The 23,520-nt window shown below is 42.3% G+C and overlaps 1 protein-coding gene across 1 annotated transcript; it reads right to left on the reverse strand.

Moving 5' to 3' along the window:
- Positions 1 to 6,581: 6,581 nt before the first annotated feature.
- LOC308301314 (peroxisomal carnitine O-octanoyltransferase-like) lies at positions 6,582 to 23,139 on the reverse strand. The gene is made up of 17 exons (XM_080745256.1): positions 23,086 to 23,139; positions 22,378 to 22,488; positions 20,304 to 20,428; positions 19,357 to 19,538; positions 18,894 to 19,021; positions 18,139 to 18,247; positions 17,874 to 17,967; positions 16,841 to 16,966; positions 15,253 to 15,354; positions 14,028 to 14,111; positions 12,998 to 13,105; positions 11,244 to 11,374; positions 10,469 to 10,592; positions 9,131 to 9,209; positions 8,307 to 8,400; positions 7,407 to 7,526; positions 6,582 to 6,898 (listed from the first exon to the last, which is right to left on the reverse strand). The coding sequence occupies exons 2-17, from the start codon at positions 22,478 to 22,480 to the stop codon at positions 6,778 to 6,780; spliced, it is 1,830 nt and encodes a 609-aa protein (XP_080601382.1). The 5' UTR covers positions 22,481 to 22,488; positions 23,086 to 23,139; the 3' UTR covers positions 6,582 to 6,777.
- Positions 23,140 to 23,520: the final 381 nt, after the last annotated feature.

The raw sequence follows: 23,520 nt of genomic DNA on the forward strand, positions 1-23,520 counted from the left end.
ACCACAGACAAATAGTGTTTACAATGCTACTGTATTGGAGACCTGGTTCGCTAATGCTCACCCAGAAGCGCTGCACCAAACAGATAGCTACACACATATCCGTGCTGATAGATGGGGATATTCTCACTGCTCAGTGAGCATACAGTATCCTCTTTCACTTGGTCACCAACCAGACGCTGACTTCACACCTGCATTGTCACAACGCTGACATCGGACATCACAACCCTGGGTGATCCCTGACATAAAACACCTTATTACTCAGAGACAGAAGGCGTACCAGCATGGCAGGAGAAGCAATCTAGCCATGTTCTATTGGAAGATCCATCAACAAAGGCCAAAAAAATTCTGCTCACCATCCACCCTGCTGATGGGAGATCAATATACATCTGGACTCACCTGACTGCCCAAGAGCCATTGAATTCCGGGACATTTTAAACCTTTTCAATCTCACCCAACACGTTGACTTTCCCACCCACAGGAAAGGATCTGATCTGCACCAAAAACCTCATCAGCACTGACCTCGGCTCCACCATCTCTGACCACTTGGCCCTTACCCTTACCCCCCCTCTCATTAAGCAAAAACGCTCCACAACGTTTTGGAACTTAAATCTATCCACCCCTCCTATCTCTCCTCCCTACTGTCCGACATCATATCAGACCCCGCCCTCACCCCAATGCCCCCTCCTCCCTCAATCAGCTTGTCCCCACAAAAAACGAATCTGTTTCTTACACACTCTCTGCCCCCTGGTACACGGATCAACTCCATCAACTCAAATCACAGGGCGGCCAAATGGAATGCCTCGCCAAGAAAACAGTTCTCACTGTGCACTTTCAGGCTTCTAAGCTACACCAGGAACAATATAAAGACGCCCTCAACAGCACACACACCTCCCACTACTCCTCTGTTATTCAATCCGGCAGCAACAACCCTAAGTCACTCTTTTACACCTCAAACCCATGGACACCATCACGATCATCAGTCAAAGATCGACGCCATGCACTAAACTGACCCTCACACTGAACTGTCTCCTCTACTCTCCAGTCACCCACTCACTTCCTTCACTGAAATAACCGCCTCCAGCCTATCCTCCATAACATCTGGACTGAAAACCTCCACCAAGTTATTGCCTGCCTCCCCGTACACTTTCCATTCATCAAAGACATCGTTATCTCCTCCCTGTCTAATGGCCATGTTCCCCCTGCTCTTAAACTTGCTGCCATCACTCAAAAAAAAAAAAAAAAAAACCTGACTTGCCCCTCCCCCATCAACTACCGGCCCATGTCCAACCTCCCCTTCCTCTCCAAAATCCTCGAACGCACTATTTAGTGTAGTTGCTTATGTAACTTTGTTCAAATTTGTATACATTTTTGGAAACTTCAGACTAGAAAATCCATGATTCCATTTGCAAAATCCCTAGGGGATTTTTGGACAGCTGCTGAAAGTTTGGGTCTCATTCACTTAATTACTATACACTATACTAGGGGTCGGCAACCCAAAATGTTGAAAGAGCCATATTGGACCATTTTTAAGCCTTATATAAATAAGCCTTATAATGAAGGCAACACATGTAAGTGTCTATATTAGATATATTAGCCTACTATCAAAATGACTAAGTAGGCTACAAATACATAATGAGCATTCATGATTAAATGTTTATTTTCCCTGCAGCGCAGGAGAGAATGTTTACATTTAATATGTATTCTACACATTTTTTACAGCATTGGAAAACGTTGAGAATGTTAGTGTGATGTCATGTCTGTCCTCCCACAGAAACAATATTAAAACAAAAAATATATTTTCCCCCCCTTTCTCCATTTTCATACATTTTTGAAAAAGCTCCAGGGAGCCACTAGGGTGGCGCTATGCGGCTCTAGAGCCACGGGTTGCTGACCCCCGCACTATACTATAAAGGAAAGAAATACCCTCTCCCCTCTGATTTAAGTAGCATGTGAGTGGTCAAACTAGTGGTTTTTAATTATTCTGAATCCATTGCATTTGTTTTGCATGAAAAAACATTCCTTGGGCTAAAAACGGCCCCCATTTTTTTTTCGAATCATTTGAATCTGGCTTCTGCTCATCACCCAGCAGCGAAACCGCTCTCCTAAAAGTCACCAACGACATTCTCATGTCTGCTCCTCCTTGACACCTTAACCACTCCATCCTCATCACCTGTCTCCAGTCCTCCCTTGGTTTAACCGGCACTGACCTTTCCTGGATATCATCTTACCTCTCCAACAGAAAACAATTAATCTCCATCAATAACTGCAACTCCTCCACTGCCCCAGTAACCCGGTGTCCCCAGAGCTCACCCGGTGTCCCCCAGAGCTCAGTCATCGGTCCCCTCCTCTTCATCATCTACATTCTGCTACTTGGTCAGATTCTCGATCACCATGGACTCCAGTTCCACTGCTACACCGATGACACCAAGCTATATCTCTCCACCAAGACCATCACAACAACCACCCACTCCATCCTCACTGCCTGCCTCACAGATATAAAGATATGGATGCAAAATACATTTCTCAAGATCAACTGCAATAAATCGGAAATCATTGGCCCCAACTCCCTCACCCACTGTACATAGGACTTCTCACTGAACATCGATGGTTCCATTGTCACACCATCCACCCCTAACTTGGGCATCATTCTCGACCCCAAACTTGAATTCCTCCCCCACGTAAATCAGGTCACCAAAACTGCCTTCTTCCACCTCAAGAACATTCCCCGTCTCCGTCCTTCTCTGTCATTATCTGCAGCTGAAACACTCATCCATGCTTTCACCACATCCACCTCGACTCTTGCAACAGTATCCTCCATGGCACCACCTCCAAAGTCCTCAATAAACTTCAATGGGATAGTGTTTTCTACAGGTGATTCAGTCCGAGTGTATCAAAGGGTGCGTTCGTAAATGCGCTAAGGGTGTGTGCTCTGTAGTGAGTGCCTAAACCTAACCCTAACCCTAACCTCAGTAAAATATGCCTAAACCTAACCCTAACCTTAACCTCAGTAAAACTATGCCTAAACCTAACCCTAACCCCCAACTCTAAACACACCCGGTGCGCATTTCCGAAAGCACCCTTTGATACACTCGGACTGAATCACCAGCAGAAAACACTCTCCCAAACTTCAATATGTCCAGAACTCAACTGCCCGCCTGCTCACCAGTACCTGTTCAAGAGACCATATCACACTCGTCATCCATGACATCCACTGGCTCCCAGTCAAACATCGAATCCACTTCAAAGTACTCCTTAACACCTACAAGGCACTAAACAACCTCGCTCCTCCATACCTCTTTGATCTCCTGTGGTCTGGTGACACAAACCTCCTTGTTGTCCCCACGACCAAATACCGTACCTGGGACGATAGAGCTTTTGCTTTTGCTGCCCCAACCCTCTGGAATGGACTCCCCAAACCCTCAGAGACGCCCCCACCATCCAAACCTTCAAAACCGGCCTCAAAACCCACATCTTTCATATTGCTTTCCACAGCTTATTAAATCTCCAACTGGTACAGTGAGATCCGGAGATGAAACCATCACAATTGCTACCATGGTAAAGAAAGCCAACTCCAAAATATATTTCCTGAAGAGGATGAAAAGGTCCAGAGTTTCCACCTGACAATGACGATTATGCATATGCATTTTGCCAAAAAGGTAGACAATCAATTGGGACTTTGCCCTGGGCATTCTGGAGCCCCCATCCGAACCTGGCTGCCCTCAAATATCCAAACAGCAAAACTGTTCAAAAAGTGTTCAACTTTAGATCCCAAAAATGAGAATTGAAAGATACAGAATATCCCCCCTCCATCATCCTCATCAGTCTGCTAAATATCATGTTCATTTTAAACATAACTATTATTTGTGTATAGGCAACTCATGTGTACATTTTGCTGATCCCTGAGTGAAAATGAATGCCAAATATGTATACTTAATTATCAATAAAGCTTGTAATGAACAAATAAAAATGCATATGGAAACAATAGATAACGTATAATAATTTATTTTAGAAAATATAAACATTTTAGTAAAAGAGCCATTTGATTGATTTGTAATTTTTCTGTATAGCATCTGTGTAGAAGTAATAAACTGTCTCACTACAATATTATTGATACTGTTTTACAGGAATAGTGATGCCATAAGTCAGCGCACGCACACACATGCGCACGCGCACGCGCGCACACACACACACACACACACACACACACACACACACACACACACACACACACACACACACACACACACACACACACACACACACACACACACACACACACACACACACACACACACACACACACACACACACACACACGTTTGTGTGTTGACAACTTGCCATACCGCAGGTGTAAATACGAATTTGTTCTTAATCTTGCCTGCCTGGCTAAATAATGTATGTGTATGTTCAGGTACTGTATATACTGTACCTACTGTACCTACTAAATTAACTTTTTTCCCTTTTTACATTAGCCTCTTAAACCGTAGCTGGGGGAACATTAGCCGAAAATAGAAGATCTACAAGCTCACACCGCCTTGCACTGTAGATTTGTGAGCATGTAGATTTTCGGCAAATAGGTTTGGTTTAGAAAGGTCAAGAGGGTTTAAGTGTTGAAAAGTCTGACAATACACATCAACATAGGATACTACTGATGACAGTGCTGTCATAGAATTCTATGAAGCTATCTTAAATCTAGGAAAAAGTTCAGCAACACAATTTCATGCAATATGTAGTGGGAGTCCCTGCTTCATCTCTTTCTAAGCATGGGTCCTTTGGCTGAGACACGTCGAAGACCCCTGCTCTATACTTTATTTTATTCAAATAAAGTAAATTAAAAACTGACATCAAATGAAGACCATCAAATGATGAGCCACTAGAAAATGTTATCCCTGGCTCACATGCAGTGCAAGGACAACTGCACGGCTTAAAGCTGAACTTTTCTCTTCCACCCAGGATTTTGAACCCAAGTTGACCCAATCTAAATGTCTCAGAAGAGCAGGGAGACAAAATACAGTATAACCACCCCAAGTGTATAAGTTATAACATACTCTATCATACAGATTGGACAAAATGACAATTTATTCTTAAAACGAAAGTTGTATAGTGCAGCTTTGATGTGAAGTGAAAAGCCAGAGGCCCTGAAATGGGATATAGATGTTAAGCAGAGGGACCCTCAATGTCCGTTCATTTATTTTATGATTAAATAAATACAAACTATTTATTGTTACTTTGTTGCAGTCAAGCAACTTAACATGCTGTGTTGCCATATGTGAGTCAGTGAGTGCCGAAGTGATTCAGTGCATTATGAAAACAAGATGGTATCATACCATGCACTTAATGACGACTACTACCTTTTTTAGCCTTATGGCTAACAAAAACAAAAAGGGGGGAAAAAGAAAAACATCCATTAGTGGTTGAGTATAGGTGCATGGTGTAAAACTACAATTGACTCAATGAATTGAGTACAAGGGACCCCAATGGAAGCATGCCATAGTGCTTTCTTGGCTTTTTTTAATTGAGCGTGAGCAAGCGAGTTTTAAAATGGGTCTGAGCGGCATTGGAGCGAGGACTTTCCTCCGCTCCTTGGAGTACTGACCGTCCTCCGCTCCAAGTCGATCCTGTTGGTGCCATGCACCACATTTCTGAACATGAACTCACCCTGTGTAGGCAAGGTATATAAAAATAAGGTACGGTCAACTACTTCATTTTCGTGCGATTTGTCGCACCATTGGGAGCCAAACTGCAGTTTGGTGGAATGCATTGGAGTCAATCCGACTATCAAACCGTGATGTAGGCCTATGTGTGTCGCCGTCAGTCACATCCGGGGTCTAACATGTTTATTGTCAATATGCCGTAGGTCTATGTCCCTTGTTGTATGAACAGATCTGAGACTAAAATAAAGACCAAAGTATAATGCTATTGCTTTCCTGTCAACGACAAAGAGAAGAGGAAATGCTGCAATTTTTCCAGTGGTGGAAAAAGTACTCCAATGTTTTACCTAAGTAAAAGTATAAATACTGCAAGAAATAAAAGTATCAGTCTGGAATTCAAAATGTATGTACAAAAGTATTGGCCACAAAATGTACTTAAAGTACCAAAAATAAAAGTAAAATAAAAATTAAAGCACCTTTTTGCGGTGGAATTTTGGAGATTTTCCTTTTTTAAACTGTACTGTATATTCTGAAAGCAATACTTATAGAGTGTTTGTTCTGTTGGGGGCTCCTACTGTACGGCACCGTAACTCAATAAGCTTCATTTCATCAATGACAATTCATACAATTTCACATGCAGATGGAAGTGGCCCATGTGCAATGGCAATTTTGATACCAACAGGCATTCTGTTCCAAAGAATATTGCCCGACTTGGAATTCTGGAGACTGATTGAGTAGACAAAGCATCATCTGGAGTGCTGTAGTGTAGAATATGTCCAAAGGTCCTTCTCAATATCTACTGCAGTGCTATAGTGTAGTCCTTCTCAATATCTACAAACAATAGAATTCTAGATTGTCTGTAAATGTGACAAATGTGACAATGAATCAAAATGCATAGCTTTTATTTTTATGAAATGAGCTTTTCTGAGAATCCTGAATGTCTAGAGCATACATAAATGTGCCATTTCTCCTAAGCCATGAGGATTTATAGTTTTTACTTTTTTTCATGTTTGAAAGTTATCCTCTTACATGTGTGCAAATAGTAGTGTTTAAGTGCATTAATAATCAATCAATGATTGTTATTCCTGAGGCAGTCAGTTACAGCTCTGAGATCGTGGCTAGGAGGTCACAGCTGTGAGCTGGTGGCTAGGTGTAGAACGTCCTGTAAGGAGACACACAGGTTCTGGTAGAACTGCTCTGCGTCTGTCTGTGGGTGTGATTTCCAAGCCGTGACAGAAGCCACCATCCTGCAATCAAATGAAGAGGAAATTACATATTTGCTCAGTCAGTTCTACTATGAATCTAAAGCTTAACACCACTTTCAACATGGTCAAATAGGAGATCTACAAGCTGACAAGTTGTAAGCATCAGTCCCATGTAGATAAAGTTAAATACTTAATATTACATGATATAAAACTATGTGAAAGACATAGTAGTCCAGCTCCTTATCCAATCCTCAACCCCATCTCCCCCATTGAAATTCTATTTGAAACGCTTTTTCTCACAGGCCGTATCTCAGTGACGGACAGCCGCAGTAACAATTTTTCTTTTCCGTGTGTAAACCTTGACCGATATGACAACATAGTGAATTTCTACAACATGGACACGATCCTGGCTTCAGTGGGTCTTAAGAATTAAGCGCAGTTAATGGAGGCACAGGGTATCTAAATAATGAATTATATATAAAGTATAGAAAGTGTTAACATGGGTTCCGAGAGATGATGAAAAAATAAATAATATAATCTGTCCTCCCACCTGTCGTCTGTGATACGGTAGAAGACACCATAGCCGTGGTGCACCATGGGAGCTCCAGCGCCCAGGACTGTAGTGTGACCCACAGGACTGGAGGACAGCACAAAGTTACCCCCTCCACCACTGGGGAAAGAAACATGTCACATGCATAGTTTAAAGCAGGGGTCTTCATTGGTTTTCAGGTCAAGCTCAGTGGTTCTCAACCTTTTCAGGCCGCGACCCCCAAAATAATACTATTTTAACAGGGGACACACCTTGACGAGCAATAAGAGTTGGGGCATTACATTTTGAATAACACGGTTCTATTTAAGAAAATAGCAGATCTACATGCTCACAACGCCTCGCAACACAAAGCGTTGTGAGCATGTAGATCGGCTATTTTCACAATTTCTGTCTCTAATATTTGACAATTTGGCCAATGTTTAATTTGTCATTTTAGAGGTATTAAAAAGTAGGTATTAAAAAAGAAGCAGGGACCCCCACTACACATTGGGTGCATTGTATTGGCCAGTGTGCTCGGTGCTGGATATCGGAATGCACCCAATGTATGAAATTGTGTTGCAGATGAAACTTTTTCACAGATTTCATAGACTTGTGTAGCGTTGTGTTGGATTCATGTGTATCTTAATTCAGACAGTCAACCACTTAAACCCTCAATTATAAAAAAAAAAAAAAAAAACCTGTACTGGTCTGCTCTTTATCTCTCCTATGCGCCAAACCTCTTTGCCAAAAGATAGACGATCTACAAGCCCACAATGCCTAGATGCTTGTAGATGCATGGCTATAAAACAATGAAAAGACTAATTGATGCCTATAGCAGCCAATGTGTTAATTTTAACAGAAAGTTCACCTACATTCTTTACTCAAGTGCAGTAACTCAGTAATGTGTTTTCCACCACTGACCTCTTGGCGTACAGCAGGTCCAGGAACAGATCTGGCACAGGAAGTCCCTCCTCCATGGCAATCAGGGACAGGCCAAGCAGGTGTCTGTCAAACCCTGGGAACATCAACCAATAGAATGCAAGATTACTATATGAGCGATGTCATCCCTTTTTCACTGAACCGTTTGCCACAAATATCGTTGCTGTTGGGTGGAAAACTTACGAAGAACTTGGAGATACAAGGTTTCTGCCCGACAACAGCGATATAAGGCTGCGGTTCATTGGAGCGCTGCCTACATCAAGGCCACCATATTTTGTGGGGAAAGCCGCACCTCCTAATGCATGTATGCCCCATGTCTATTGAAGCAGGTCTCTCCACAATGAAAACCATCATAGCTCGCTGAATTCTCGACCGATCTTCTCGACTGACTACTTCATCTTGCAAAGAATAAGAAAGTAAAAGGTAAAATGCCCAGACTCTTGTGGGGTCCGGGGACCCCCATAATACATCCTTGAGGCAGGAAATCAGTTCAGCATAACTGGGTGGGGCATGCATTCCAAAATCAATTTAACCAGTTTAACCCTATTTTATCATTTGACTATTCGAAAACAGCCGATCTACAAGCTCATAACGCGTTGCATTGTGGCACGTTGTGGGCTTGTACAATACATAAGCCAATTCAAAATATATTAGAAAAATAATGTTGAAAATATTGTTTTAAATGTACACAAATCCTCTCTTATGGGGATCAAACTAGTTTCAGATGGGGGTCCGTGGCCTATCAGTTTGGGGGTCCTTGACATGAACCACTGCTCTACAGAGACATACAGTAACACATAACTGACCCAGTCCATTGCGGGCTTCAGCCATCAGCTTGTTGTGTTTGTGGACGGCCAGCAGCAGAGCTCTCCTCCTGACATCCATCTGACACAAAGACATCAACACAATGGATGTGTTTTAACAATCATTAGTGTTCATTTAACTCAGAGGGTGTACAAGTGGAACCAAACGGATCCTTACGAGAGTTAAAGATGGGGTGCCATGATTTTCCCCTCTATAAAACATGATTATCTACTATTATGATTATACTAGGAGGAAGAACGTTTCCAAAAAAGTGTACAGAAAGAGTTAAAATGATGTTTTTATGTGGCCACACCCACCAGTTCATTGGTATGCGTGGTTGTCATGGTGGGTGGTGACCCAGCTGAAGTTAGCCACACCCACATGTGTTGGTTGAATGGTAAAAGGGGAGGGGTTGATTCTATGATGTAATAAGTATGGGTGTTTTTGGAACGGCACGTCTGACCCAGCAGGTGGCATCCTCCAGCTAAAAACCCAAATAAAAAGAGAATGCATAATTGCTCATAACAACCACACCAGGGGGTCTAATGAAGTCAACCTCCTAGACACATGAAAACCAGAAAAAGTACAAAACTATGGCACCACCTCTTTAAAGGGATATTTCACTCTCAAACATGTGTGGGGTCATTTTAACGTCCACTCAGGCGTTTGTGTTTCACCCCAGACAGTTTTTAAGTTGCTTGATTCAGACATTTGATATTTGGTTCATTGTATCAGACATGCCCCCATCCTATACAAACCCATTGTTAAATCAAACTCCATTTTAACCATGTTAGTTCCTGAAAACACACATCCATGGTTTTGGTGACTGATATTGTCCTTCTAATACATCTAATACATCTAATAATGTTTTTTCAATTACTTTTTTTCATTCATTTTATATAATTATTTTGGTTGAAAAGAAAGAGGCTTCAGCCACAATGCATATCATTTATTTAGATAGACAACATTTTGACTATAACAGCCTTCCTCAGGGTTTTGATATATAATTAAATTAATTAATTCTAAAATCAGTCACCAGAACAATTAAAGGCCAGGTGTTTTCAATGGGTCTATCATGGTTACAATGGGTTTGTATAGGAAGGGGGCGTGTTGAGTAAAATGAAAGTCAAAAATCGAAATATTGAATCAAGGGACGTGAAAACTACACATGAAATGTCTGGTCAACCGTTATAGAGCACTGACGTCTGATGTAATTTGGGACCCAGGGAGACATCAACATTCTCTTTTGGGTCTCAAGCTAAATGCTTTGGGAACCACTGCTCTATGCTTCTTTCCTTGTTGCTCTGTCAAAGTTCGCCTTCACAACCCTTGGTACTTACAGTGCATGTGGGGTCCAGCATGGCCTGGCACCATCTCACAGCCTCCAGGGTACAAGGCCTCATGGTCTCAGTCCTCCCATGGTAAAACCTACGGGTCATGGCCGTCTCATAGCAGCTGCCAGGTCTGAGAGAAGAAGCAGGGAACAGGGGTGGTTTATACCAGACTCTTTATGTTTAGTTGGAATTCAATAGAAATGGGGGTGAACTATTATAGCTAGCTATTATTTGAACCATTTGAACCACTTTCACCATCATTTTATACTTTATTCAAAACCAGGTCAGTGGCTTTGTGGTTAGAGTGTCTGCCCTGAGACTAGGAGCTCAGGGTCATACCAAAGATAGGCTCTATAGGCTCCTATGGGCCTCATGGCTCGGCAAGGCATACTTACTATTCAAAAAAGCATATCTAACAAGCTCATAGTGTGTCACTTCATGCCACACATGAAATTTGTGAAAATCTTTGATATATATTATTTTAAAGTGGATATTTTTAACTAAAATCTTAGCTTCTGGGGGTCCCTGGAACAACATTTTGATACACATACATACAGTAACACATATCATTTTGTGGGCCCTTGACAGGAAAAAAGTTTGAGAACCATGCACTGATATAGAAACATGTTCTTTTTTTCTTTTTTTTCCAGAAAACTGTTAACATTGTAGAATCGGCCTCAGGTCTTAATGGGTTAATGTGCATTGTAACGCCTTGACAGATGTATACTAAAAAGACATGAGACAGGAGCATTGACAGCAGAACTACTATACTGTCCAGTACCGTCCATGCATGGTGTAGTAGGCCAGCTGCATGGCCAGCTGGATAAACGTGTCTGGGTGGAGCTTCCTCTGAGTGATGGCAGCTCTGCCGAAGGAGGTGAAAGCGTAGCACACGACCTGCAGGTCCTGGCTCTGTTCAAACACACAGAGAAACACTGTCAGGTTCAAGTTACGGATATACTCTCGTTCAGAGTGGATAATGTACTGCAGGCAGTGACACTAAGGCTTGCCCACCTGCCCCCGGCAGGTAAATAAAACCTTCGGGCAGGTGAAGTTTGCTTTAAGGTTACGCGACCGAACAAGTGCTCATTTGAGAGCACTGTTTAGTGCTGTTTTTACTGTTGCTAAACATAAAAATATAAAATAAAAAGTGTAGGTACTGTATTTGGTATTTGGAGGTATTGAGGTATAACATGTTTTTTATGCACAGCCCCAGAAAGTAAAGAAATGTGTTAAATTGAGCGGTAATTCAAATCTTACCTATCATTTTATAATGGACACTTTACTTTTCAGGCAAGTGGGCGTGACCTTTGGGCAAGTAGAACATGACCTGTACTTGCCTGACGGGCAAGTACCTTTGAGACCTTAGTGTCAACCCATGTATTGTATATAGCCTACATAACCATTCTGAATGCAAGTGGCATTGGTCACATACTGTAGGTGACTCCATATGTTATTTCTAAATTCAACCATTTCATCCACTAGAAGGCAGGATAGGACAACAAAACAATCACACATGGACTGACATGTGTCTTGCATAGTTCTTATTCACTGTGTAGACGGCCTGGAATTTCATCATTTTAAAGACAAGGCCCTTGAGCCCTGGTTTAAGTTGTTTTGGGGGCACAAAGACCATCACATAAAACAATGATTTGTTTGAGGAGCAAAAGGCCAAACTGAGGGGCCAGAGCGGCATGGCCTCCATGACATTCCTGCCCTGCTATATGTAGTGTTTGGTGTGTCAGTCTTGCAGGGATACTGACTCTACAGTTCTAAGTAACAAGAAATCATGTGAAATAAAATGTCGGATACATCCATTTATTATTTCAGAAAACATGCAGAATAAGGACCGTATTTAACGTAGAGCCTTTACATGAATACACAGCAGTGATACTGCTGTATATATGCAGCTTTTTTTCAACTTTTGATTATACAACTTTAATTATAATGTGTCCTGTGTCATCGTTCAATTAATTTACTCAAAACATGCTGGGACACTGCTGGTCTATAGCACATTTTTACCAATTAATTTCCAAAACTTTTCCAGAATATTTAACCCGATTTCCAGGACTATATAACAATAATTCAGCTCAATAACAAGTCGCTTACTCCTATGCGCAATGCCCAAAGACAGGTAGTGTATGCCAGTGGTTCTCAACCTTTTCAGGCTGTGACCCCCGAAATAATCATATTTTAAGAGAGTTGAGGAATTTTGTATAACACGGTTTTATTGTGAAAATAGCCGATCTACATGCTCACAACGCCTCGCAATGCGAGGCGTTGTGAGCATGTAGATCGGCTATTTTCAAAATTTCTGCCTCTAATATTTGACAATTTGGACAATGTTTAATTTGTCATTTCAGAGGTATTAACAAAATCAATAACCAAAGACAATGCATAGCTATTTTTTCCAGGACCCTTGATCAATTCCAAAACTTTTTCCAGTACTGGAAAAATATTTTTCTAATTTCAAAATATTTCCAGGAATTTCATGACCGTGGGAACCCTGTTAACACTGTGGACATTGATCCATACCGTGTCCAGGTAATGTTGTTTAGCCTGGCTGATGTCCCTCCTTACTGCGTCGTCTACAGTGAACACCAACTCCTCTGGGGAAGACATGGGCCTCACCGTGTCTGTGCCCTGGGAACACACACACACACACACACACACACACACACACACACACACACACACACACACACACACACACACACACACACACACACACACACACACACACACACACACACACACACACACACACACACACACACACACAGTTGTACAACAAGTGTAAAGGCCCTTTCCCACTGGGAGCGATAACGATAAAGATAACGATATGTCTGTGTTCAGGGATATTCTGACGGCTTTATCGTTGTGGTGTGGACATTGCCATCCACTTCAACTGAAAACAATATTTGTTATCGCTATCGTTATCGTTATCGGATAGGGGCTTAACCCTTGTTAAGTTCTGTTCGGGTCATTTTTACCCGTTTTACATTAAAAAAATATTAATAATAAGTTTACATTTTTCCACCTGAAACTCACTGGCATTAAAGATTCTTTTGTGATTAACATGTACAATTTTATTTTTCGCTACACCCATGCTACAGTTGTTCCAATTCCAATACCAGGATAAGAAATGCTTCCGATACTGCCTAAAATGCTGGTATCAGTATTGCCGCAAGTCTATCCACCGATCCGATACCACGGAATTTATCACATTATATCTCATTTACGCCGAACATAATATTGCTTGTTTTGAATGTTCAACCGGATATTGTCTGTATCAACCGGAGAGTCTTGCCCATTTCGCAATGCGCTAGACCTCTAGGAGATGGAATGCTGAGGTAGAACGCAACAGCTACCATCAGCTCCCAGGACTTACAGCATGACTTGCCACATCCAAGCTGTGCTACTTGTACGCCTGGTGCTGAAACTTGCCAAACCAACTCGAGGTACGGTTCAGGATAGTGTTTACATAATACTCAATAATGCACTAATACCAAGGGTGAACTGTGGCACATGTAAATATAAACACAAGCTGTGAGTTGGACCTTACCTTCCACAGTCCACCTGTTGCCTTCAGCTGCTTGTCAATATAATCATACAGAGACACCATCACCATACCGTCATAGGGTGCATGCTGCAAAAATAATGTCACAAAATAGAACAATTTAGTTGAAGTAATATTCAATTACATTTTCATTTAAGTGTCAAATCACAACAAGTTATCTCAAGACACTACATGTAGAGCAGAGATCCGACATTGGCCCACCCTGTGAAAGCAATTCTGCGACAGTGGTAACGAAAAACCAAAACATAAGACGTGTAAACGTGTATGGTGTTACAATATTGTGTTACATCCGTATGAACAGCTCTCATCCTCTCAGCTCTGAGTACAAGCTGCTTCCTTCTGGCCTTCGCCTGGAGTGTGCAGTGGCCACAACATACAGGCATAAGTTCTCCTTTGTGCCTGCTTCTATACAGGCTTTAAATGCTGATATGAGGAGGAGGTAATCTGTTGCTTTGGGAGACTTAATTAAGTTTCTAAAGTATGAAATGATGCGAATTTCAATATGTGGCCTATGATTGTTGCTTTTTCTTTTTTGTTTTCTTTACTTCTGGCTGAGATCATGAACTGCTACCCTGTTTTTATTGCTCTATGTGTCCTATGTGTTTTTATGTGTCTTTTGTGACAGATGTATGCTTTTATATATTGCTGCAACCAAATCGCCTTTCGGGGACAAACAATAAATGAACTTGAACTTGAACTTGATATCCAAACTACAAGCTCACAATGCATACTGTACACAAGGGGTCTTCAACAATGTTCAGGCCAATCTATCTCCGCTTAGCGGAGAGAGAGATGAAGCAGAGACCCCCACTGCATATTGTAAAATGATGTTGCAGATTCAACCTTTTCATAGATTTCATAGATAGCTGGATTCATGTTCATGTGTATTTTCAGACAGTTAACCTTTTAAACCCTCAATATTTAGTCAACTTGACCATTGGCTCTGTACTCTGGTCTTTTCTTTTTCCCTCCACACCGACTCTCTGAAAATAGCTGATCTACAAGCCCGAGGCGTTGTGAGCTTGTAGATCTTTGGGGACCTTTTTCGGCTAATGTTCCCCATTGCACAAAGATTTGACATGGAGTAACTCTGAGGACCCCCTAGGGGTCCCGGACGCCCTGTTGTACACACAAACACACCACATCACCAAACACATGCATAGTTTCCATCCATCCATACATGCACACAGAACACGGATCACGGACTCACGTCACAGCTGCATCCAAATGTACCGTTAGAGAAGCAGAGGCTGTTGAAGGACTTATCTCCCCATCGGATGGTAGGGTCACCTGTCAGTGATTGGTGGATTATCTTGGGGGAGGAGTCAAAGTTCAGCAGTCATACATACAGTAAACACACAAAACTAACTAAAACAAAGTCAGAAGTACTTTCAGTTGTAGTCACAGACTCTTCCTCCAAGAGGTGTTCCTACAACAGTGTAGTTTCTCAGGATATTTGGATGTGTTTCATTTTGGTTGGAACTTACTTCAATAACTTGAAGCAAAGTCATAAAAGCCATGGTCAAACCAAGGCCAATGTACAGGTATGAGATGAAGGCAGGTGTGTGTGTGTGCGTGCGTGCGTGCGTGTGTGAGAGAGAGAGTGTCAAGCCCCCAAAACCGTGGAGGATTGAACCGGGTGAGTGTTTTTGGAGCTGTGTGAAGCACAGGCTCCCTATACGTGGCTGTGTGGGTCTGTCTGTCTGTCTGTCTGTGTGTGTGTATGTAGCCTGTACTTCCTAAACTTCGGCACGCTACTAGTCCCACAGTTTTGCCACCACACACTCGCGCCATATGTCAAATCGACCGGCTTACTCGGGAATCGTGGGCTAGTAACTTGCTAAGAGAAAGGTTCAATAGTTTACTTGATATTAATTTATTAGTGAATTAATTTTCCCCATTGACTTATAATGGGAATCGCAAAAACTCACATTCAATTATTTGTCTCTCGCAAACCATAGGGGCTAGAGTTTCAAGACTTGGAGAGGAGGTTCATAATGATTTCAAGGATTAAATAAAAAATAATTGTGTCATTTGGCCGCATGGTGGCGCCATAACACCCCACTTTACGTTTTGCCCTGTAACTCTTGAACCGTAGGTCGGAAAATTAAAAATATGTTTTCCCTGGATTCCTTGGGTCATGACGCATCTCCCCATATAGGCCACGCCCATTTGCGCCATGATAGATTTTCCGCCATCTTTAATTTTCTCCAAAACACACTTTTTGCTCCTTTTCCTACATATTTTCTTCAAATGTCACAAAAATCGGTACACATGATCCCCACACACACACACACACACACACACACACACACACACACACACACACACACACACACACACACACACACACACACACACACACACACACAGCTCCACTTCACACGGGTGTGATTTTTTGCTGGTGTTTCAGTCCGAGTGTATCAAAGGGTGCGTTCGGAAATACGCACCGGGTGTGTGCACCGTGTAGAACCCAACCCTAATCCTAACCCTAACCTCAGTAAAACTATGCCTAAACCCAACCCTAACCCTAACCCTAACCTCAGTAAAACTATGCCTAAAACTAACCCTAACCCTAACCAGACCCAGTGCGCATTTCCGAACGCACCCTTTGATACACTCGGACTGAAAGACCTGCAAAAAACACTCTCCCTATTGAAGCCACCGGTATTGCTAACTTCATACGCTTGTGAGCTACTTTCATTGAAATATTTAGGTGGCTGTCCATTCTCTAGATATATTATAACTCTATGGTTTGCGTGCGTGCGTGTGCGTGCATGCGTGCATGCGTAGTGTACCTGTGTGTAGTCCAGCGGGGTGGCAGAAGGCTGTGATTGGTCCAGAGAGATGACGAAAAGGCTGCTCTGAATGGTCTCCAGGAGCTTCTTATTGAAGGGATCAATACTGATCAGATACTCTCTGGCCTGGGGAGACAACACAGAACAGTACACTACAGGCTGTGTAGACTAAAGTTCTCAATTTTTTCTTGTCAAGGACCCCCGAATGAATATGTATTTGACTGTGTGGACGCCCGTCTAAAATGATCTTATGTCAGGGCCCCCCCACCCCCTCCACACACACACACACACACACACACACACACACACACACACACACACACACACACACACACACACACACACACACACACACACACACACACACACACACACACACACACACACACACACACACACACACACACACACACACACACACACACAGGCAACTGTCTGCCCACATGTGGCCCTAACCTGCACTCAATGCGGCCCGCAAGTTAATATCTGAATACTGATATATTATTGATTTAAATTTACAATTGTTTCCCAGTTCACCTCTGGGACAACCAGATCTTATTTTATTGTTGTTTGGGACACGATCAACACAATCCTGAGTTATTTTTTGTGTTCAATCTGTGTTTTGAGTCTAGTGATGCATCATAAAATAAGATCTGGTTGTCCCAGAGGTGAACTGGGACTGTATTTGTCTTTAAGTTCATAAAGTTAACATAATTATAAATAAATGCATTTGAAATTTGTTAAAACACATTTACCACCAAAAATGACTTAAGACTTCAAAATGAGTGATCCTAGTAGCATTATAAATCCCAGAAAACAGACGGAAATCCCCCAAAATGTCCTTTCTTAAAATGTTGACAGATTTTGAAAAACGAATTAATCTCAGATTATGTTGATGTCTGAAATAAAATCTTTTTATTTTTATTTGGGGCTTTTGGGGGTTGCAATGTCATCGCGGCTTCAACCCACAGGTAGGGGAACCGCTGCCGTGGGGTAAACAGTGATCTTATTGTACACAGTGAGAGGTGGTCACCTTGGCCCATGGCGTCCTGTCCTCTGAGGTGAGGGCAGCCACTCCATCTCCCTCTGGATGCCTGTCACAATACTCCTTCACATAGCTCAGCTGTCTGGCGGGAGAGAGAGAGACAGAGACAGAGAGAGAGAGAGCGAGAGAGAGAGAGAGAGAAAGAGAGAGAGAGAGATTAGCGCTCAGGATTGAAACTGTTTATTTGCATTCTCTTGTTTGTAGCGTTAATTCCATAACAACGTTGAAGCTACGTAAATAAAGATAATTCTACCTGTGTATTTGTGGTGGAGTGAGGATGAGACCTTCACAGAGAGCGTTGAATGCGAAGATGCGTCCTCGACACATGACCACCACGTGAGACGGACACACACCTTCACTCTCTGGAAAACATACACAAAAACAACATCAGGAACAACAAAATGCTCTCACATGGCTGCACCTGTCTCTTATGAGACACTAGCGACTTTAAGCAACGCTACGGCAACGGCAGATGACAATGGTAACAGGATTTGATCAGCGCTCGATAGATAAACCTGCCGTCGCCAGAAGGTCCCTTCCCACGTAACGTCTACAACGTAGACGTTACTGAACCAAAGAGTTCAGTAGAAGCGGTGGGACCCCGTCGCCGACGGCTGCTTGCTTAACAATTATGACCGCTACGGCGATCACGTCATAGCAGCCGTAGTCCCGCCTGACGTTGCGGTTGTAGAAACGGGCTGCTTAATGTCGCTAATATATGTATGCAGAATTGCATATACTCGGGCTGCGGTGCGATCCAGGTACATTTTAATCCAAAAGGATTCGGTGCGACTTGATTAAATGCAATATGATCCAATTTAATACAGATTTTAACATTTGTTGATCTAGATTAAAATGTCCCATCATACGTTTAAATAGGCAAAACATTTTGAAATCAGCACACCTCTAGTGAGTGTTTTAATTCAATCTCAGGAGTGTGTGTGTGTGTGTGTGTGTGTGTGTGTGTGTGTGTGTGTGCGTGCGTGCGTGCGTGCGTGTGTGAGTTACCAGTCTTAAAGTAGTTCAGTACTGTGTCCTTGGTGAGTCCAGGTACTTTGCAGGTACAGAAGAGCATCCTGTACTGATCCATGTCAAATGCTACATTATTACCAGTCTTCTGAGGTGGCAGCCTCTCCCTAGTACACACACACACACACACACACACACACACACACACACACACACACACACACACACACACACACACACACACACACACACACACACACACACACACACACACACACATATATTCTAAAACATTGCTATAAAGCACACAATGTAACAAACAAAAGAAAACGCACGTCAATTAAAGGTGTGTACTGTATGTCTGTGTGTGTGCGCACGTGTGTGTGCGTGTGTGTGCGTGTGTGTGTGCATGTGTGTGTGTGTGTGTGTGTGTGTGTGTGTGTGTGTGTGTGTGTGTGTGTGTGTGTGTGCGTGTGTGTGTGTGCGTGTGTCTGTGTCTTACGTGCGGATCAGCTCCCAGTACTGCAGTGTGTGCCAGGTGTTGATGCTGGTCCTGTGCAGCTGGGTGCCCTCCTGGGGGGGCCAGCAGTGTTCCAGGAATGGAGCGGGACCCCCGAAGTTCACATTGAGCTGAGAGGCAGAGCGCACCTTCAGATATGCTGTGTCCAACCACCACTCCTCCAGCTGGGGAAAACACACTGCATCAAATCACCTGTTCCCTGTTATTAGCTCAACAATTCACATTCACATTTCAAATGAGTTATAGGCATGGGCGATATGACATTTCTGTATTAAAACAAATATACTGTATACATTGTGTCCATTCTAAAAAATGCACAGTATTTGAAAAAAGCTATGCCTCTTTATTCCAAAACGTATGGATGTACTGTTATTAAAATGTTTGCAGAATGTCCCATTTCTCAAGTTCATAATCTATAAACTCACAATGCGCGTCATCGCAACACATTGTGAACTTGTAGTTCAGCAATTTCCAAATGGCCGAAATATACTGTAGATATGGCTGAAGTGGCTAGTGCGTTTTGTAATAATAATCAAAATCTACAAAGGAATTAGTAACTGAAGTTTTCATAGACTTATGACAATATCTTTCTCTGAGATGTCCATTCTGAAAAAGGCACAATGCCTCTTTATTCCAAAACTAGGGATGCACCGTTATTGAAATGATTGCCATATCCCAACATAAACAGCTTGAATGTAGTATTTTCATTTAAAAATGTTCCAACTTGTTGAGCTTTGAGCTTCCCCACTGCAGAAAATGCTGGTAGAACCGGCAGCCATCACAAAAGGCTTTTTCAGCCTCACATTCAAAAGGCGAAAGCCGATATATTATTTTGACATTGGTTAGGCCAACATCGGGCAGATATATCGGTATGATGACCGATGATCAATTGTCCATCCCTAGTTGAGTAACACTGGTTTAATTCCTACCCAGTTCCTGTTGCTCCTGGCTCTGTGCAGCAGTTTCTGCTGCAGGTGTTCCCCCACACCCTCTTTAAAGCGCCTCACTGTGGCCTGTGTACACTGGTACTCCTCCTCTGATGCAAAGGGTTCAACTGGAGAGAAGAAACATGGTGGACACCCTTTAAAAGACCTGGAATCGTTTTATACTTTAGCCGTTGAAAGAAATAGCAGATCTGCAAGCTCGCATCAAAAATCGTGAAAAGTGTTGGCAAATCTTTGAATACATGTTTTTTTTTCAAAACAAACTTTTGTAACTCAAATCTCTGCTTCTAGGGGGGTCCCTGGAACAACGTATTTTGAGATTGGGGTCCACGGCCAAATACATGTCATTTGGGGGGTTGCTTGACATGAAAAAGTTTGAGAACCACTGATTTAGAAGAAGGATTTAGAAGACATTTATAGAATCGGGGCAAAATATTCAAAGACTTGCACAAATGTTCACAATTTTTCAAAAATGTCAGATGTACAAGCTCGCAGCGTGGCACTCTGTGCCGCGCTGGGGGCTTGTACATCTGCTATTTTATTAATAGTTAAAGTAATAAGTAAGGGATAACATCTCACTCAGCGGTCGTTTATCGAGTGACAGGAGCCCGACAGGTTGATATGCCACCGACGCAGAGCAGAGACATTGTCTATTTCTCGCTTCAAATGTTTTCAAAAACATTCTTGAGAGCAACGTTTAGTTGTAATTGCAGCAAAAATCTGACATGTTGGTTACAGCACAAGATTCACACAGTGCAGCCTCAGCGCAGCAGGTGTTCTGAGCCTTTGATTAGGCAGCGGTCTGTTATCAAGCGGAGCAGTCTGTTATCCAGAAGTATCAGACCGCTGATTTCAGCGATTGGCCAATCAGAATCAAGCATTCAAACAAGCCGTGCAATAATGCGTAATAATGCATTCCAGGTCTTAATGGGTTTTTAAAGAACCACTGGAGACAAAAAAGCTTCAGATTCGGAAGACGGACACTCGACCGCCTAGCAACTCACTCCTGAGCGCTGCGTGGGGCTCAGGCCCTTTTCTGACGCCGTTCCTTCCTTGTTTTGTAGATCATACATTTTCACTATTTATAACATTATTTATACCTTTGACATAATGACATGCCAACAATATAAAGGGATTGATTATTTGATCCATTATTTTATGAAATCATCCATTAAGAAAATAAAGAAATGGTTAAAGCAGGGGTCTTCAACGTTTTCAGGTCAAGGACCCCTTAGCTGAGAGGGAGATAAAGTAGGGACCCCCACTACCTATTGTATAAAATTGTGTAACAGATTTTCACAGATTTCATAGATGGAGACTTGTTTGACAGCACTGTCATCGTCTATGTTGGATTTGTGTTAATGTGTTTTTTTTTAGACACTTAACCACTTAACCTCTACACCAAACCTATTTGCCAAAAATAGCCGATCTACAAGCTCTCAACGCCGCCTCAAAATAGGGATATCCTATCCCTATTCTGAGGCGGCGGTTCAAGTTGTTAATTTAAAATAATTATCCTATCAAACAAAGATTTTGGCAGCCCCCCTGTAGTAACTCTGAGGAGCCCCTAGGGTTGACCCCCTGTTGAAGACCCCTGGGTTAAAGGACCTCCCTTTGCTACCTGCATCCTAACCTCGCCTACCAGGCTTTCTGGGGGAAAGCCTGGTGTTCGTTCACAACAGGCCATTTGGTTTCTGCCCAAACCACTAGAAGAAGCGGCGTCGCATTGATTTGGTTCCCTCCGTTTGTTTCCCCAATCCCTATTCAAATGCTGGAGTAGCCTGGTGTAGTCTTGCCAGTCGCTACGAGTTGGACTAAAAGATGCATATGCCAAACAATTTTTTCAAAAGCAAAACTACTCCACATCAAGGAGTTTATTAGGTAGGCCCTAAAAGTATGTCCTTTGGTGCAGGGGAATATTTTGGGTTAAAACTGAATCCGGTTTGATAGTTTCCGGCCAAAGTGTAGTCTGTCTAGACTCTAGGACTACAACATGACATAAAGTGGTTTCCGCTCCCGACCGGATCAAACCCCGAAAAGTGAAGTGATCCCAGACTACCTGCATCCAGGTACTTGGACAGAGTGTCATCCAAGCAGGGGACAGGGAGCGGTGGCAGGCTGTCCTGGTACTGAAATGTCCTGTCTGTCCCCTGGCTCCTCATGTCCTCTCCTAGAGGGAGGACACATGACACCAAGACACGTCATACACACAGAATCACACACATAATGTGTTTGTTTTCTTTGATTGATGAACAAACTACTTCATCGGACAATGGTGTCATGCAATAACAGTGAAAATAGCTCACAACGCGTGTACGTGTCAGCTTGTAGATTGTGCAGTTTCTCTGTATTTTATATTTTGTTTACAGTTTTGAAACTTTAGTTAGTAATTATATTATTATTATTATTAAATGTACAGATTACTGATTATTTGTCATTATCGATTCATATCAATTGATTACTGTAACTACTGAACCCCTGTACAGTTCTATGTTTCTATTGAACTAATGCACTTTTATTGAATTGACTAAAAAAGCAAACATTTGCTTAAGAGTATTTCTAGATGCCAGTGCAGTAGGCCTATAACAAAACAAAACAAAGGTTGAGGCTATGCTGTTACCACAGTATTCAATCCTACAAGTAGGCTATATAATTTTTATTTATAGTAATTAATTTATATAGTATATTAACTTTTAATCTGCATGACTCCGTTTTGTATGAAGCAAGGAGGCAAAATGAATCAACAACATTTACAGCTTACACTCACCTTATGGACATGGAACGTTGAAACTGTTGTTTGTTGTTAACAGTAAGCTTTGACCCAGCCAGCTGTTCCTGTTCCTGCTGCCAACACTAACTTGTAACCCATGGTCCGGAGGGACGGTCTCGCTATGATTGGCTGGTTGAAACCATGCAACAACAGAGACACGGCTCACCTCAAATTAACTGTGCTGTCGTGTCTGCTGTGCTGGCCTACTTTTCCTCCGCCGTGGAAAAATTGGTTTCACTGGTGATGCAAGAGATTACTACTACTAGTACTAGCCTACATGACTGGTCTCATAATGGTAATATTTCGTGGCAGATTTCATACTAAGCGAACCCACTGAGCATTTTGAGGTTTATTAGTTGCCTAATAGTGGTGTTTTTATCTTCTACACCACGCGTTGAAAATCAGTGTTGTAAAGGTCTAGATTTGCAATTT

The sequence above is a fragment of the Nannobrachium achirus genome (assembly GCF_963921795.1).
Source record: "Nannobrachium achirus genome assembly, chromosome: 2".
NCBI classification, from domain to species: Eukaryota; Metazoa; Chordata; class Actinopteri; order Myctophiformes; family Myctophidae; genus Nannobrachium; species Nannobrachium achirus.

What these genes read in the sequence shown, in the direction of transcription:
- LOC308301314 (XM_080745256.1), bottom strand. Translation starts at nt 22,480, where the DNA reads ATGAGGAGCCAGGGGACAGACAGGACATTTCAGTACCAGGACAGCCTG. An exon ending in CATTTGGATGCAGCTGTGAC is followed by an intron (nt 14,112 to 15,252) that starts GTGAGTCCGTGA and finishes TTATTTTTGCAG; the next exon opens with CATGCACCCTATGACGGTAT. An exon ending in GACCTGCTGTACGCCAAGAG is followed by an intron (nt 7,527 to 8,306) that starts GTCAGTGGTGGA and finishes TTCTTTCCCCAG; the next exon opens with TGGTGGAGGGGGTAACTTTG.